The sequence below is a fragment of the Heterodontus francisci genome, chromosome 8 (genome assembly GCF_036365525.1).
Source record: "Heterodontus francisci isolate sHetFra1 chromosome 8, sHetFra1.hap1, whole genome shotgun sequence".
NCBI classification, from domain to species: Eukaryota; Metazoa; Chordata; class Chondrichthyes; order Heterodontiformes; family Heterodontidae; genus Heterodontus; species Heterodontus francisci.
In genome coordinates this window covers 66717494-66735476 of record NC_090378.1, presented here as the reverse complement: position 1 = coordinate 66735476, position 17983 = coordinate 66717494, and the positions used below count along the sequence as shown (strand labels likewise).

At 40.6% G+C, this 17983-nt stretch overlaps 1 protein-coding gene across 4 annotated transcripts in view; it reads right to left on the bottom strand.

The window, feature by feature from the left end:
- The window catches only part of LOC137372878 (DEP domain-containing protein 1B-like), a 50471-nt gene that overhangs the window by 17173 nt on the left and 15315 nt on the right, over window positions 1–17983 (bottom strand). For 3 of the 4 annotated variants that reach the window (XM_068037258.1, XM_068037259.1, XM_068037260.1), the window contains 6 exons: window positions 8540–8661; window positions 6795–6925; window positions 6108–6155; window positions 4221–4361; window positions 2803–3879; window positions 2075–2247 (listed from right to left, as the gene is read on the bottom strand). In XM_068037258.1, coding sequence (XP_067893359.1) covers window positions 2075–2247; window positions 2803–3879; window positions 4221–4361; window positions 6108–6155; window positions 6795–6925; window positions 8540–8661 — 1692 coding nt within the window. The remainder of the gene's footprint in view (window positions 1–2074; window positions 2248–2802; window positions 3880–4220; window positions 4362–6107; window positions 6156–6794; window positions 6926–8539; window positions 8662–17983) is intronic. The other variant, XM_068037261.1, reaches the window with a different exon arrangement.

Here is a 17983-nt window from a genome sequence, read left to right as displayed (position 1 = left end):
GATGCAGATATTGTAGTTAAGGAGGAAGAGTGTGAAGTTTTGGATGTGATAAACAGAGGGAGAGAGGAAGTATTAATAGGATTAGCATCCTTGAAAGTTGATAAATCACTAGGATCAGATGAAATGTAAAGGCTGTTAAAAGAAGCAAGAGAGGAAATAGCAGAGGGTCACACCCTCATTTTCCATCCTCACTGGATACAGATGTGGTACCGGAGGATTAGAGAACTGCTAACATTGTATCTCTGTTTAAAAAGGGAGCGAAGGATAGACCGAATAATTACAGGCCAGTCAGTCTAACCTCAGTAGTGGGCAAATTATTGGAATCCATTCTGAGAGACAGGATAAACTGTCACTTAGAAATGCACAGGTTAATCATGGATAGTCAGCATGGATTTGTTAAGGGAAGATCTTGTTTGACCAACTTGATCAAATTTTTGAAGAGATAACAAGGAAGATAGCTGAGGGTAGTGCAGTTGATGTGGTCGACATGGATCTTAGCAAGACTTTTGACAAGGTCCCCCATGGCAGACTGGTTAAAAAAATAAAATCCCATGGGATCCAGGGAACTGCAGCAAGGTGGATACAAAATTGACTCAGTGGCAGGAAAAAAAGGGTAATTATTGACAGCTGCTTTAGCGACTGGAAGGCTGTTTCCAGTGGCGTTCCGCAGGGCTCAGTACTGGGTTCACTGCTTTTTGTGGTATATATTAACGGTTTGGACGTAAATGTAGGGGGCATGATAAAGTAGTTTGCGGACGATACAAAGATTGGCCGTATGGTAGATAGCGAGGAGGATAGCTGCAGGAAGATATTGATGGTCTGGTCAGATGGCAAATGGAATTCAACCTGGAGAAGTGTGAGGTGATGCATTTAGGAAGGTCAAACAAGGCAAAGGAATACATGATTGATGGGAAAATACTGAGAAGTGTAGAGGAAGTAAGGGACCTTGAGTGAATACCCACAGCTCCCTGAAGGTAGCAGGACAGGTCGATAAGGTGGTTAAGGCGACATATGGAATCCTTTCCTTTATTAGCCGAGGTACAGAATACAAGAGTAGGGAGGTTATGCTGGAACTGTATAACTCATTGGTTAGGCTACAACTTGAGTATTGTGTGCAGTTCTGATCACCTCATTACAGAAAGGATGTAATTGCACTAGAGAGGATACAGAGGAAATTTACAAGGATGTTGCCAGGACTGGAAAAATGCAGCTATGAGGAAAGATTGGATAGGCTGGGGTTGTTTTCCTTGGAACAGAGAAGGCTGAGGGGAGATCTGATTGAAATGTACAACATTTTGAGGAGCCTGGATAGAGTGGAGGTGAAGGATCTATTCACCTGAGCAGAGAGGTCAGTGACGAGGGGGCATAGATTTAAAGTGATTGGTAGAAAAATTAGAGGGGAGATGAGGAAAATCCTTTTCACCTAGAGGGTGGTGATGGTCTGGGTAGTTGAGGCAGAGACCCTCAACTCATCCAAAAGGAGTCTGGATATGCACCTCAAGTGCCTTAAGCTGCAGGGCTACGGACCAAATGTTGGAAGGTGGGATTAGAATAGGTGGATCATTTTCTGGCCGGCACAGACACGATGGGCCAAGTGGCCTCTTTCTGTGCCTTAAACTTTCTATGATTCTAATGAATTGTTTTCTGCCCATTAGTTATCTCCAAGAGCCTTACATGAAATGAGTTTTAACAACTTTATTCCAGTTCCAAGCATACCAACGATACAGATTGGACTCAAATGTGGCACTAAATTGGTCATTTCACTTCAAGGCCACAAAAATAGTTTATGTGGGAAGTGGAACTCAGTACAATGGTGCAATAAGGGCTACTATTTCTATGGGCAGTGTGAGGCACATCATCAGGGGTCTGCAGAAGGAACTTTACTCTGCAGTTAGTTGGCTATGTCTGATCGGTAAGTGCTTGATGTCAAGACCAGACGTTTGCCATTCCCATCATGGAATACAAAAATCACATTTTACCACCTGGCCTACATTTGAAGCGAATATCAGAATTCATACAACCTCAGCCTGCTACCAAGACATGTCATAGTTCACCATACCAGGTCGCCACATACCAACATTCTTGTTCCCATGGCTTCATGAAGTTGTGGCATATCAACATTTTGGCTGATGCGAGATATCATGCGCATAAGTAGCTGCAGTTTTCTACGATTGGGCGGAGGCAAGAAGAGACAACATATCTGAAGGGCTTCTATGGCAACCTGCTCCAGCTGAGGTTGTAGTAAACCTGTAGAAGAGTACAAATCAGGTTTTACTACATTTTTCCTCAAGCTTCATTTAATGCATACTTATACAAATTGTTTTTTTACATAAATTAAAGTACAAGTAGCCAATTCCTTCCAAATTTAAATTTGAACATTTCAGTGTTCACAATTTAGATTTTCTTAAAATAGAGCAAATACTAGAGAAGACAACATATGAACAATAATTGTATTGGTATACTCCTAACCCACAAACATTAACTCTCCCTCTACCTAGTCCAAGTGAAGTACAGTGACAGACTGTAAGTTGTAGTCCATCATAGTTGTCACCATCAAGCTGCTGACAGCTAACAGAAAGCCACCAGTGATCCCAGCTTATAGTCTTTACAATCCAATTATTTTATAAAGTACACCAATAGTGATTGCACTCATGGTTCTATTTATATTAAAACATACTATCCCATTAAATTTTACAAATTTAGCTATATTTAAATGGAATTTTCCAAATACACGTGGACAAAAATACACAAGCTCAGACAAAAGCACTAAGCAATGCATGCAATATTCAGCATTTATCTTACTTTGTGTGCCATTTAAACATCCTATAAATGTTGAGCGGCAACCAGTTGAAGAGGGGTTTTCAGATCCATCCACAGCACATTTGTAAGATTGGGACACAAGTGCCCCAGCTGTAGCTGGATTTTCACTGTCCACTGTAGTAGCTAAACTGAATGCGCTTGGTCTTCTTAATCCTAGCTGAGCTGAAAAATCAGGTTTCAGAGTGACTTCAGCGACTGGAGCATTTATATTAAACTGGCTGCCTATATCTTTGAATATTTTACAGTTACTGGCTGTATTTAACTCATGGCAGTTCATTTTCGAAAAATGGTGCAATCTTTGCGACTGTAAATTTCGATTTTTCTGGTCCTGACCATGAACTGACTTTTGGTTGGCTGCACTGGTTGACTCTCCGTTGAGCAATTCTTGATATGCATAATTAGTCCAAGGTTCTTTACTGTATTCAGTCAAGGTCCATGCTGAGCTACACTTAGAAATTTGTTTTCTGCCACTTTCCAAGTAGAGATTTGACATGGACTCTGCTTTTGATCTACTCTTAGCAAGGGATTGGCTGGCCTGATTATGGGACTGTTCATTACCATCTTGATGTCTTGCCACATTTAGGTCAGTGTGGCACAATGGTTTGTGTAATTTATTGCCACTTGAAAGATTCACAATATTTCCTATTGAGTAGCACCTAGACTTGGTTGAACAGTGCTGTATGTGACCATTGTTTAAATTAGTCAGATTTTGACAGCTGCCTCCTATTAGCTCCTCTTTGACATCAGTTTTCCTGTAGCTTTTCGCATACTGGTTTATACGTCTAGCACATCCTTTTTGAAGGTTATGCTCACTCCGATTTAGTTTTTGCTCAGATGTACATTCCATTTCCTTCTGTTGCTGTTCTGGTTCAAACAAAGGGTTGCTTTCTTCTGAAATGTCTTTGCGAATTAAGCTTAGTAACAGGCACTCTGTTGATTTGAACGAGTTTATATGGCTATTCAAATGCTGCGATTTTGCTGGCTGTGGACAGTGGAGTTCATCCAAATTCTTGCGCTTTCCTTGCAGTCTGTTTGAGACCATGATGTAACCACATAAAACTAGCAGAAAACCAAAACAGATTTTAGGTACACAGAGTGCAAATAAACAGTAAACATTAGTAACGAGCTCAGCAAAGACCACAAATACATAACTCATTGCAAAATGTGTTAGTAACAGAAAACACAATGCAGACAGAAAAATACATACAGCAACAATTAACAAAGGAGTATAATTTATTTGAAGTGTTGTAACTAACCATCTCAAAAGCATTTGTAAAATCACAGGTCAAAAGAAGCATTAAGTACAATAAGCCTTTCATAAGGAGGCATTGCTAGTGGCACAACTCTGGTTGTTAAATTCCATTTTACAGTTTTGGTTATTCTTGCTTTTATGTACCTACCCAGTATGTTCACAAAGAGTTCATAATGTTCAAATGTAAGTAATGGCTCAGGAACATTTAGAAAGTAATCTGCAACAGTTTTAAATACATCGCGCTCAAAACCAGGATAAGTTGGCTGGCTCAAGTCATTGTTACGGGGCCCTGAATAAAAAAAAGTCAAATATGAACAGAAATACAGTGGGTGGTAAAATGAAGTTAAACCAATCTCAGAGAACCTACAAGAAACGAAATGGAAATGCAATTTACAAGTTAAGTTAAATTTTTTAAAAAGTCAAATCGATGTAACAGAAATAAAAGAACTCAATTTTTTTGATATGAATTTCACAACTTCAGGATATCCCATTGGTGTTTTTTTTCACCGAATCAGCAAGTTGTGGGTTTAAGCCTCACTACGGGATTTTGAACATATAATCTATGCTGACGCTTCAGTGCAGCTCTTACAACACAGAGGAGATGTAACAGTAGTTTTTGACATACTGTCCACACCATGCTCAAATTTATAATGGAAAACATACAGAAAAAGTGAATATATTACTAGAAGATTCCCTGTGGCCTTGCTTCAGGTAAATTAGCAAATTCACTGTTTCACAACAATAGAGGTGTTTATGCCATATCGGAGCTAACACTGATCTAAAGTGATCATAAGTCAATTCCATTTTTATGAAAATGCATTCTGGAACTTTAAAAAAAAAAAAATTTGTGCTTTGGGATCAAATTTTGCAAATCTGCCCATTATTCTGTGAAAATGTAAGTGAGTGATGGTTATATTTTATATGGGTTACTTTACCCATGCAGTTAACTATTATTCTTCATTATTTTTAATGCTGAGGATGCACAGCAAGATGATGGTTTGTAAAAATGGTCAACTGGAGTTAGATTATTGGTGGGGAATATTTGTGGGGTGATCTACCCTGTGCAGACGTTGAGATGTGTCCACACCTGGCCCTACCCTATTTGCATAGTTTTGCCAAGCTGGGGGCACATTGATGTTCAGGAAGTTCAGTGAAGAGACTCTGTGAAAGGGTGGATGGGGGTGGGGTTCCAGATTATTCTTCCCTAATCCCAGTTCCCTGCCAGAAAAAAAAAGTGTTCTTAAAGTACCCATAGAAAGGTGGACCTCCCTTATTACACTCTCTACATCCCTTTTCCCTTTCCACAATTTCCCCATCCACACACCTCCTCTGCCATCCCATCACCTTTAACATTCCCTCTTTTCTCCATCACCCTCCATAGATCCTCTTTCCCTCTCCTCCTTCTTCACACACACCTTTACTCTCCTCTGCACTCTACATCTCTCCACACAACCCTTTCCCCTTCCCACATCTTTTCTCTATGCTCTTCCCTCTTGCTGCATTCTCCTCCTCCCTCCTGGTCCACAGACCATCTGACCCTGCATGTACGATGTTGTCGCTTTCCTTCTTCCCACCCTCACTTGATACATGCACTCCCCATCCCTATACAGACACATCCATTCCCCTATACACCTTCTCCCCTTCCCATTGCACCTCTTTATATCTGCTCCCCAAATATCTCTGCATCAATGTCCTTGTTCCACTACACACCGACTCCCCCTACCTCTGCACTAACATTTTCCCTCCTTCTGCACAAACCTTTCCTTGATACACTGACTACACCCCTTTTTTCCACCATTTCCTTTACCCTATGCACTCCCTCCCTAGCTCTTGCTATGCATTCCCTCCCCATTTCTTCTATGCACCCTTTTCGCACTCCAACCACCTTCCCCTCTTCTTTCTCTACCCTACTCTGAAGCAGGTCAGAATGGAAAGTAAAGTGTACAAACATATATTGCTAGAAAGTTCAATGTTGTGCCAATTTTGATCATTTGAATCCATTAGCCCTTTATTTTATTGTAAATTGCTAACTTACAGTTAGCTAGACACTTCATAGCAGACAGCACCCAATGAGGCAGGTCCTCTGCAAAGAAAGAAAAAGTATTTGAGGAACAAATTCTATTCATATACTAAGAAAGTGTTGGCACTTTAGAAAGCTTACATCATTGTATTAACTTCCATCATCCACTGTAATTCAGCAGGTTAAAACTACTAAAATTAAATTTGGTAATTTACAAAATTTGTTTCCCCCTCCTATCTTATGTGAAAAGTAATGGTGGTATACCACCAGTTTTCTCTTTATTTATTCTATGATTTTAAACACCATCAAATCTCCTCTCAGCCTTCACTGCTCGAGGGAGAGCAACACCAGTTTCATCAGTCTATCCACGCAACTATAATCTCTCATCTCCGGAATCATTCTAGTAAATCTCCTCCATATCCCTACCAAAGCCATATTCAGAGCCAAGAAAGTTAGAATTTAAATTTTTTTTGAAAAATTGTGTGTGTGATAATTAGAAAAATGTTGTGGATAATATTCCAAATTCAAAGAGTAGTCAAAACACTACATCCACTAGTGACCAGTAATAAATCAATGCTGAATAGGCGGGTCCCACATAAAGGGCAAACAAAAGACATTAGGTCATGGAATGAGTAGCCTGCCTCATTTTCTATTAGGAAATAGTGTATGCCATTAGAAACATGAAAAGGAAAGTAGTCTCACCTGTTTTGTCTTGTAATATTACAACTCCATGTTTACTGACATTACACACATTATATAAAATGTGCTGAGGGATGACTTGGGAGAAATCCAGGACATCATCTAATGAAGCTAGGCCTAAGATTTTCTGAAGGCTGGAACAAAACACACCACACAACAATACAAAATAATAGATACTCAGGAACTATTACAAGCCATTTCTGTCAAAATATAAGAACAGGTTGATTAGTTTATAGTCTTCACTGATAAAGTGAGAAGAAAGTTAGATTTGCTTGCAGTACATTTGCTGGCTTGATAATATTCTAATTTTAATTTGCCGATAACTGTTCAAAATTACTAAAGATATTCTCAACAAATTTTAAAAAGTGACCATATCAAGCACCCATCCTGCTAACTTGTGGAATTTTCCCATCTACTAAAAGTTTCAATATTCAAAATTTTCTCTAACAGCCCTACTATTACAAAAAAGATCACAAAAATGGACACTAGATACACAAGTACAATGTAAAATATGAATCAAATATTAATAGCCCACTTTTGTACTTGGGAACTAAATGCGGACAATTTAAGGGCAGTGCCTGTGGTCAGGTCTTTCAGATCCAATTACTTATCCTCAATTCCCAATATAAAACTAGGCACAAATTGAATGTTGATAAGAGTGTTTACTCCACTTTAATACTTCTTGTTTTAGCAGCATTGATCACTATGATATATGTTTTAACAACCAAGGCTCTCCATGTTATTGATACAATAATTACTTTGAAGACTATTAAGAATGGTGATATTCACTAAGTTTATCAAATGCCAATTTGACAACTGGGCAAAGCCCAGTTAGACTGTAAAAGTCTAATCCTGGTGCTTACTCAAGCATTGGATTGGAGAATTGCATCAAGGTACAAGTAAGCAAGTCACAGATTTTGCATTGCCCATTGTCCGACAACGCTGGAAAAGTATTACCTACCTTAAATATGCCAATATGCCCTTATTTATTTGGAGAGAAAAAAAAGAGACAAAGCAATAAAAAAAAACTTTAAGAGCAAGCACAGAAATCAAAGAACACTTCTTTCGTAAAGTTTGATGAATTAGAGTTGGAATACCTTTCAGATTGAACTACAGACTTGATTCCAAAGAATTGGCAAGTACATTAACAAAACCAATAATTCAGTGACGAAAGTTGCAAACTTTTGAATTCTAATGCAGATATGTGCAAGGATTTTTTAACAAAAGAAAAATATTCTGGTGAGAACATAAATTGCATCAGCTTCAGTCAAGATGGGGAAGATGCTGAAACTTCACCAGCTGGAATCAGCTGATTCCAGATGAAAAATATTTTAAATACTTTTCTTACTTAAGGAGGGAAGAGCCAGTTGCAACAGGAAGGGGGAAGAGGTATAAGCTTGGGTAGGACTTGCCTGTACATCTTTAAAAAAGTTTGGAAATGGGAGAGCAATCATCGTTTACATAAAGCTTCAGAGTATAAAAGTTCCAAAGTAGATGATTGATGAACAGTTAGATGGCGGCAAATCTGGAAGGGATATGGAGAAAAAGCCAGCAAGGAACAGAGGACAACCATGCACATTTATAGTTTAAAATAAAGTGGATAATAGGAAATAAATAATTTTACTACCCAAAAAGGTCTTGCTGTAATGTTGCTCAGTAATCAGTGTGAATAATCCCATTTGGGAAGTTTATAGCCATCCACCTCTTTTGTAATAGACTGCCAGTCTTTGCTATTTTATATGACTTACTGGTTAAGCACAATTTCTCTCCAAGCTTCTTCAATGTCAGTTTGAGTAACTTGTCTGACATGTATTGATTGCCCTTCAGATGTGACCCCTGGCATCTCTTTATCCGTTTCCTCTGTATTCACCTTGTAAGAATTATAAAAATTCGATATGAAATGAAAAACTATTTAGAGTTTCATCCAAAGTTATGAACCAACTTTTAAAAAACAAAGAAAAGTTAGCACAATAAAAATAAAGTCCATTGTTTGTCTACTTATCTAAACCCAAGTAAAATAGAAGAAAACTGGCTTGCTATACTCAAGAGTAGTAGCAGGAAGAAAACATGCAACGGATACCAACTAGCCACTTTAGATAGCACAGAGGTATTGGGCAAATGGAGAATTGAATTCTAGTCCCAGGTAAGCAAGTACTAGGAGGCATGAACATTTATTTGATATTGAAACAATTTCCCACACCTTACTTAATGCCATAACAGTGATTTCCAAAATAAACTTACAAAATGCACACCGTTGATCTGATGGAAAAATGGACTGGCATTTGGCAAGCATGAACGCACATACAAAAGTGCATTGGTCTACTTGAACTAACCAAGGAACCATATAGATGGGACCATTTTTTGGGAGTCAGCCAGGGATCTGACATTCACGAAATCTATCAGGCTTAGGGTCTCCAAACCAAGTCACCAATGGCCACAAAATTTTTGATTACCTGAAAATGGAACTGCAGATGTTTTCCTTCCAAAGACCTAGTCCACTTACCCAAGTCTAAAGAGAGATCCTTATGGTGAGGAGCTTTGGCAAAGACTCACACCTGCCACGAGCTGATTCTGCTCCACGGTGATCAATGAGAAGGTTGGGAAGATCACAGAGCCACTATCCTTTCAGCTTTCCTACTTTACCACAAATCCACCCCATAGTACGTCTTATATTTTATACATAGAATACATAGATGGAGATCCAGGCCAAGGTGAACATGTCAATCTCACAATCTGAATCTACACCGGGACTTTGCAGTTACTGAAGACAAGGAAAGAAAAATGAAAGCATCCTTTGCCCCTTTCAATGAAGTGCCAAAGTTAGCATTCATCAAAATCCCAGGCACCGCCATGAATAAACTGTTACTACCAGGTGCAAAAGGTTTTTTTTTATTTCCAAAATATACTTTATTCATAAAAATCTGTAAAAAATACATTACAAAACAGTTCCGACAAGCACCAAGTCAAAAAATACAAAGAGTGCAAAGGAGATCAGTTTCCTTCAATACAGGAGTGAGTTGCCTCACAACCCTTCCATTTCATTTCTCATGCCATATACATTTTACAGCAAACAAAAATTTTCCGGATACAGTTTGAGGGGTTTTCCATGGATCCAGCCCCTCAGTTCAGCTTGGTGGGGGGACCTTACACAGTAGTCTTTCCCCAAGCTTTAGTGCATCCCTCAACACGTAGTCCTAGACCTTGGAATGTGCCAGTCTGCAACATTCAGTCGTGGACAACTCTTTTTGCGCTGGAAGACCAGCAAGTTTCGGGCAGACTAAAGGGCGTCTTTCACCGAATTGATAGTCCTGCAGCAGCAGTTGATGTTTATCTCGGTGTGCGTCCCTGGGAACAGCCCGTAGAGCACAGACTCCTGTGTTAGAGCTACTTGGAATGAACCTCGACAAAAGCCACTGCATCTCTTTCCACACCTGCTTTGCAAAGACACATTCCATAAGGAGGTGGGCAACCATCTCTTCCCCACCACAGCCACCTCGAGGGCATTGTGCGGAGGGGGAGACTTCAGGCGTGCAGGAAGGATCTGACGGGGAGGGCTCTTACCACCAGCCAAGCTACATCTTGGTGCTTGTTTGAAAGTTCTGGTGATAAGGCATTCCGCCAAATGACTTTGCCTGTCTACTCGGGGAACCATCCGACAGGATCCACCATCTGCTTTTCCCGTAGGGCCTTGAGGACATTCCGTGCAGACCACTGCCTGATGGATTGGTGGTCAAAAGGTGTTTTTCCACAGAAACTTTTCCACGAAGGATACGTGGTATGGCATGGTCCAACTGGATGGAGCGTTCCGCGGCAATGTGTCAAGGCCCATCCTTCGCAACACCGGGGACAGATAGAACCCCAGCACGTAGTGACACTTGGAGTTTGTGTACTGGAGGTCTACACACAGCTTGATGCAGCCGCACACGAAAGTAGTCATCAGGATGAGGGCGATGTTGGGTAAATTTTTTCTGCCCTTATCCAGAGGTTTGAACATCGTGTCCCTTCGGACCAGGTCCATTTTAGATCCCCAGATGAAGCGGAAAATGGTTTGGGTGACCAGCACAGCGCAGAAGTTGGGTATGCGCCAGACCTGCACCACGTACAGCAACAATGTGAGCACCTCGCACCTGATGACCAGGTTCTTACCCATAATGGAGAGAGATCGCTGCTCCCACATGCTCAGTTTATGTTGTACTCTGGCTACTCGCTCCTTCCAGGTTTTGGTGTATGCCCCGGCCTTTCCGAATCATATCCCCAGCACCTTCAGGTAGTCTGACCTGACGGTGAAGGGGACAAAGAATCGGTCAGCCCAGTTCCCAAAGAACATGGCCTCGCTCTTGCTGTGGTTAACTTTGGCTCCCGAGGCTAGTTCGAACTGGTCGCAGATGCTCATCAGTTTGCGCACAGACAGCGGGTCCGAACAGAAAACGGCGATGTCATCCATGTACAGGGAGGTTTTAACCCGAGTGCCTCCACTGCCTGGGATCGTCACCCCTCTTATGCTCGCATCCTTCCTAATAGACTCAGCAAAGGGTTCAATACAGCAAACAAACAAGACAGGGAAGGGAGGACAGCCCTGTCTGACTCCAGATTGGATCGGGAAACTTTCTGATTCTCACCATTGACTGAGACTGCGCTACTGATTTTTGTGTAGAGCAGTTTGATCCAATTGCAGATTCCCTCCTCAGACCCCAATCTGGAAAGCACGTCCATCATGTAGGTGTGCGATATCCTGTCATTTCCCTGGTCCAGGCTGATGAGGCAGGTGTCCACCCTCCTGTCCCATGCAAAAGGTGTCTAGGGGTCTGTTACTATCTTCACCTGGTGTTGTAACAGGGTTTTATTTTTAAACAGTGTGTTTTGAGCTCCCCCCTTTTTGTGAATCCTTGTTCACAGCTTTCCAATTATAAAGGCAAAGAAACCAGGTTTTCTAAGGTTTAAAGGAGAAACATGAACTTTATTAAACTCTAATACGGTTCATGCTCATGGATATATGACGCGCCCACACTAGCATGCATATGCGATGCACACATGCAAATAGGGACAGAAAGGAGGAGAGGAAAATATAGTAGAGAGGGGTTTGAGGCAGTATCAGAAGAGTTTTTTTGTTTACTGTGCTTCGAGCCCACTTTAGTCCTTTTGTAAGTAGTCTTGTTTTTCGTTGGGGCCAGCATTCTTAAATCTTGTTCACTGTGGGAGACTTTTCTCACTATGAGGTTCACGTGTCTTCACAAGATTCAGTTCCCTGAGAGATGAGAAGGCAGGCAGGACTGGAGAGGGTTCTGCTTCAGTCCCAGAAGCACATGGCATTCTCAGTTCAAATCCTCTGTTGGAAGTTCAAATTCAAAACCTCCAACAGTCAGTCAGTTATGTGACCAAATCTGGTCTGACCACTTCTTCTGTGTATTGGGGAAGCAATGACTGGAGCCCCGTAGTGTTGAAACACTATCAGTTACTATGCAAATGTCTTTCCAGTCAGGGACTGGCAATTTTAAGTTTTAATGTTCATGTGGTGAAATCTGTGTGCCTCAGTCTTGGCAGGTGGGGGGGGGTGGGGGTTTGCCTGACATAACAATTGGAACAAGTGCAACATATCAGTTTTATGATTCTTCCTAAACTGTGCAAAGCCATAATGCTGCACCTTGAGGTAATTTACTATAATCCGTCTGGTTAGTCTACTGTTTAAAATGGGACGTGCAGCACACTAGATCTCCAAAAGGAGTCTGTCAGCACCTCCGAGATTTATGTTCAAATTCAACCCAAACTGATGGGTCAAACATCTGTTAGCTGCGAGGGTTTTATAAGGATCCTATGTTAAATGAGCCTGGATAGTCTAATCCACTTCCTAAATCAGCATTGGCCTACAACACAAGACTTAACTCTATACTAATTAACAATTTCCCTAAGAAGCCACTGTGTGAACAAATACCATCTTTCAGCAGTATTGTGTAATTTATTCTGCATTTAGCTGTACTATACGTGACCAGAGTGTTCTGAATGTTCACTGAGTGTTTGAAATGGCATGAGTTTATTGATCGACAATAAGATCCCTCCTCTTGATGCACCAGATGCTCAGATCATCCTTTACAATGCCATTCAATACATCATTGAAGAATACATCCAATACTATGGAGCCAAAAAGTAGAGTAAATTTAAATGAGTCTCAAGCTTGACCAGCTATATTTCCTGACAATTAGAAGCCCACATACTATAGTTCTCCCGAAGTCACACACCAATTGAACTAATATGCCATTATCGGTATAATTTGGGGCACACAGTACCTTGAAAGTTAGAGCATCGCTGATGACACTGTAGTTAGTGACACATTAATCTGTACCAAGCCTACATAGGATAATGGATATCAGAAACAGATTTCCAGAGAAGGTAGTTGACTCAAAATCAATTGACACTAATAAGAGACCCAGATCAGTAACTGTTGGAAAGAACATAAGAAATAGGAGCAGGAGTAGGTCATTCAGCCCTTCGAGCCTGCTCTACCATTCAATGAGGTCATGGCTGATCATCTACTTCAACACCGTTTTCCTGTGCAACCCTTGATGTTTTTAATATGTAAAAATGTAGAAATCTATCAATTTCAGTCTTGAATATACTCAATGACTGAGCCTCCACAGCCCTCTGGGGCAGAAAATGCCAAGGATTCACCACCCTCAGTGAAGAAGTTCCTCCTCATCTCAGTCCTAAATGGCCTGCCCCTTATTCTGAGACTGCGTCCCCTGGTTCTAGAGTCCCCAGCCAGGGGAAATAACCTTCCTGTGCCAACCCTGTAGCACTCTGTAAGAAGTTTGCATGTTTGAATGAGATCACCTTTCATTCTTCTAAACTCTGTTTAATTTTTCCTCATAGGACAATCCCTCCATCCCAGGAATTAGTCTGGTGAACTTTTGTTGCACTCCTTCCATGGCAAGTATATCCTTTCTTAGGTAAGGAGACCAAAACTGCACATAATACTCCAGATGTGGTCTCACCAAGGCTCACAACATTTAAGTAGTTAGACGAGCACTTGAAACACCATAGCATTCAAGACTACAGGCCAAGTGCTGGAAAATGGGATTAGGATAGGTGCTTAATGGCCGGCACAGACACGATGGGCCGAAGGGCCTGTTTCTGTGCTGTATAACTCTATGACTCTATAGAATTGCAGCAAGACATCTTTATTCCTATATTCAAATCCTCTTGTAATGAAGGCCAACATACCATTTGCCTTAATTGCTTACTGTACCTGCATGTTAGCTTTCAGTGACTCATGAACAAGAACTCCCAAGTTCCTTTGAAATTCAACACTTCCCAGCCTTTCACCATTTGAGAAATACTCTATTTCTGTTGTTACGGTCAAGTGAGGAGGACCCATAGGGCTGCCCTCTTTTCCTTCTCCTTGATTGACAACAGGTTTCTTAAAGTGGATGTACTGGCCAATCAGTAGGTGTTTGATTACTTACTTGCTATGATCATAACAAACACCAATTGGACAGGTTTTCTAGAATTAACAAAGAAAGAGGTTAACTTTATTGTACCTAAATCGAATTAAAATAATAAACATGCCAACTTTCACACACACACACACACTCTAGAGGTCTACACACACAAATGGGGTAGAGTGGAGAAAGGTACATTGGTTGAGTTAGAGTCCATAAAGTAAGATATACAGTCTGTGAAGTTTGGTGATTCGGCTGGCTTCTAGCTGAATTCAGTGGTCCTGAGGCTTTTAGTTTGATAAGGTAGATGACTGGTTTGGTGAGTCTCTTGGAGATAGCGATGTGGATGATTTCCTCCAACGGGATTTCTGATTGTAGCCAGAGTATGCAAAAGGTGACCAGGCAACAGTAGGATTTTAAAGCTTTCAAACTGGAATGGAGAGAGTCAGAGGACCCCCCACTTAGTGTCTGCTCATGTCAGAGTCCAGTTGCTTCTCCTCTGCTGCACAGAAAAGAAACAGCTTACAACCACAGATGGGGAGGGGCTTGTCAGATGACAGTCACTCAGTCATTCAAACATAGCAGTGTGCAGTATTTCTCTTCTTACTGAGAGAACAGGTAGTTCCTTTAAACTTCCTGGGAAATTAGCAGACATTTAGTCTCTCTCCTCACAAGCATTGCAGTGCAGGATACAGTGTTGCAAATTAGGTGGCGATCATCTTAAGCTGAAAGGATGACTTTGCTGGCAGCTCGTCTTTAAAAAAAATATAAATTCAGATCTCTAGCCAGTGGATTAAAGAAAATCATTCCACAAAGCACACTGGCATTACACGTTTTCCTACCAAAGTGGATAACTTCACATTTCTCCACATTGTATTCCATTTGCCAAGTTTTTGCCCACTCGCTTGGCCTCTCCAAATCCCCTTGAAGAGTCTTTGCATCCTCACAACTTACACATCCAGTTGTATGTCATAGTTGTGTCATCTACAAACTTGGAATTATTACATTTAATCCCCACATCCAAATCACTGATATAGATTGTGAATAGCTGGGACCCAAGCACTGATCCTTGTGGTACCCCTATTAGTCACAGCCTGCCAATCTGAAAATGACCCATTTATTCCTACTTGCTGCTTTCTGTCCATTAACCAGCTCTCAATCCATGCCAGTATATTCCCCTCAATCCCATGTGCTCTAATCTTGTTTACTAACCTCTTGTGTGGGACCTTATCCAAAAGATTTCTGAAAATCTAAATATACCACATCCACCAGTTCTGTCTTATCTATTCTGCTAGTTAAATCCTCAAAAAACTCCAACAGGTTTGCTAAACATGATTTCCCTTTCATAAATCCAGGTTGACTCTGCCAATTCTACCATTATTTTCTAAGTGTTCTGTTATCACATCCTTTATTATAAATTCTCACAATTTCCCTACAACTGATGTTAGGCTAACAGGTCTGTAGTTTCTGTTTACTCTCTCCCTCCTTTCTTAAATAGTGGGGTTACATTTGCTACCTTTCAATCTGCAAGAACCATTCCAGAGTCTATAGAATTTAGAAAGATGACCACCAGCACATCTATCTCTGCAGCCACCTCTTTCAACACTCTGGGGTGTTGATCATCAGGACCAGGGGATTTATCTACTTTAAGCCCCCTAATTTCTCTAATACTTTTTTAAAAAACGAAATATTAAATATCTCGCAGTTCCTAGTTTACACTAGACCCTTGATTCTCCATTATTTCTGGAAAGTTTTTTTAAAAAAAGACGACAGACACAAAGTATTTTAGTTTCTCTGCCATTTCCTCATTCCCCACTATAAAATTCTCCTGACTCCATTTGTAATGGACCCACATATGTCTTTGCTAATCTTTTCCTTTTTATATACCTATAGAAGCTTTTACACTCAGTTTTTATGTTTCTCATTACTTTATTCATATTCTATTTTCCCTTTCTTAATCTTTTCTTGGTCCTCCTTTGCAGAATTCTGAAATGCTCCCAATCCTCAGGCTTACTATTTTTTTGGGCAACTTTATATGCCTCTTCCTTTGCTCTAATACAATCCTCGATTTCTTTCGTTAGCCACGGTTAGAACATTTTCCTTGCTGGATTTTTGTGCATTAAAGGAACATATTTTTGTTGTAAACTATGTATTAGTTCTTTAAATACTAGCCATTGCCTGTCTACCATCCTACCTTTTAATACAGTTTACCAATCCACCACAGCCAATTTGCCCCTCATACCTTCAGTTTCCTTTGCTTAGATTTAAGACCCTAGTTTCTGATTGAATGATATCACTTTCAAACTTAACTTAAAATTCTATCATATTATGGTGGCTGTTTCCTACAGGCTCCTTTACAAGAAGATTATTAATTAGCCCTTTTTCATTGCACAAGACTAGATCTAAAATAGCACATTCCCTAATTGGTTCCTCAACATACTATTCTGAAAAACCATTCCAAGAATTCATCCTCCATAACATTAGTACAAATAAAGTTTACCTAGTCTATATGTAGATTGAAATCCCCCATGATTACTATATTACCCTGGTTACATATACCTCTATTTTCCTGATTTATACTGCGATTTACATTATCACTGCTGTTTGGTAACCTATAAATAACTCCCACCAATATTTTCTGCCCCTTGCTGTTCCTTAGTTCCACCTAAACTGATTCTATGTATTGATCTTTAGAACTAATGTGATCTCTCACATTAACAGAGCAACCCCACCACCTTTTCAAGCTTCCTGTCCTTCCTGAATGCCACATACCCTTGGATACTCAGGTCCCAACTTTGGTTTCCTTGTAGCCATGTCTGTCATGACTATCAGGTCATGCATATGAATTTCTATTTGGGCTGACAATTCAGCTGTTTTTATTGCAAATGTTGCAGGCATTCAGATGCTTAATTCATTAAAAAAAAACGTTTTATGTAATCTCTAGCCTTATCTGCTGGCACAATCAAGCTTGCAATCACTGTCCCTTCCGGCCATACTCTGATCATCTTTACTTTTATTGCTACCTTGATCTATTGCCTTGTCATTTTCCTTTAATTTACTCAATCTTCCCCTAAATGATCCTTCCCCCCCTCTATTTAGTTTAAAGCCATCTCTACTTTCCTAGTTATACGACTTGCGAAAACACTGGTCCCAGCACAGTTCAGATGAAGTCCGTCCTAACGGTACAGCCTCCACTTTCACCAGTATTGGTGCCAGTGCCCCATAAAATGGAACCCATTTCTCCCACCCCAGTCTTTGAGCCATGCATTCATCTCTCTAATCTTGTTAATCTTGCCAATTAGCACATGATTAACACCAGAGATTATTACTTTTGAGGTTCTGGTTTCTAATTTTGTGCCTAGCTCCTTATACACCCTATGCAGAACTTCTTTCCTAGTCCTATCTATGTCACTGGTACCTACGTGGACCACGACCACTGATTCTTCCCCTCCCACTCCTCCCCAACCCTGAGCAGATGTCCTGAACCCTGGCACTGGGCAGGCAACACAGCCTTCTGGACTCAGGCTGCAGAGAAAGGATATGGAGTTGGAGAAACTGAAATTTATAAGGGAAGATAGTAAAGCTCCAATTTCTGGTCATCAGAAACTAGCTAGATGGCTTTTAGCTTGGTTTGGAGATCATTAAGCATGGAAATGGATTTCATGAATGTGAAACCCCACTGACCCCAAAACATCTGGTCCACTGAATGAGCCAACCAAGGAGACAAATCCACTTTCAAGCAAGATTTGCTCCCTCTCT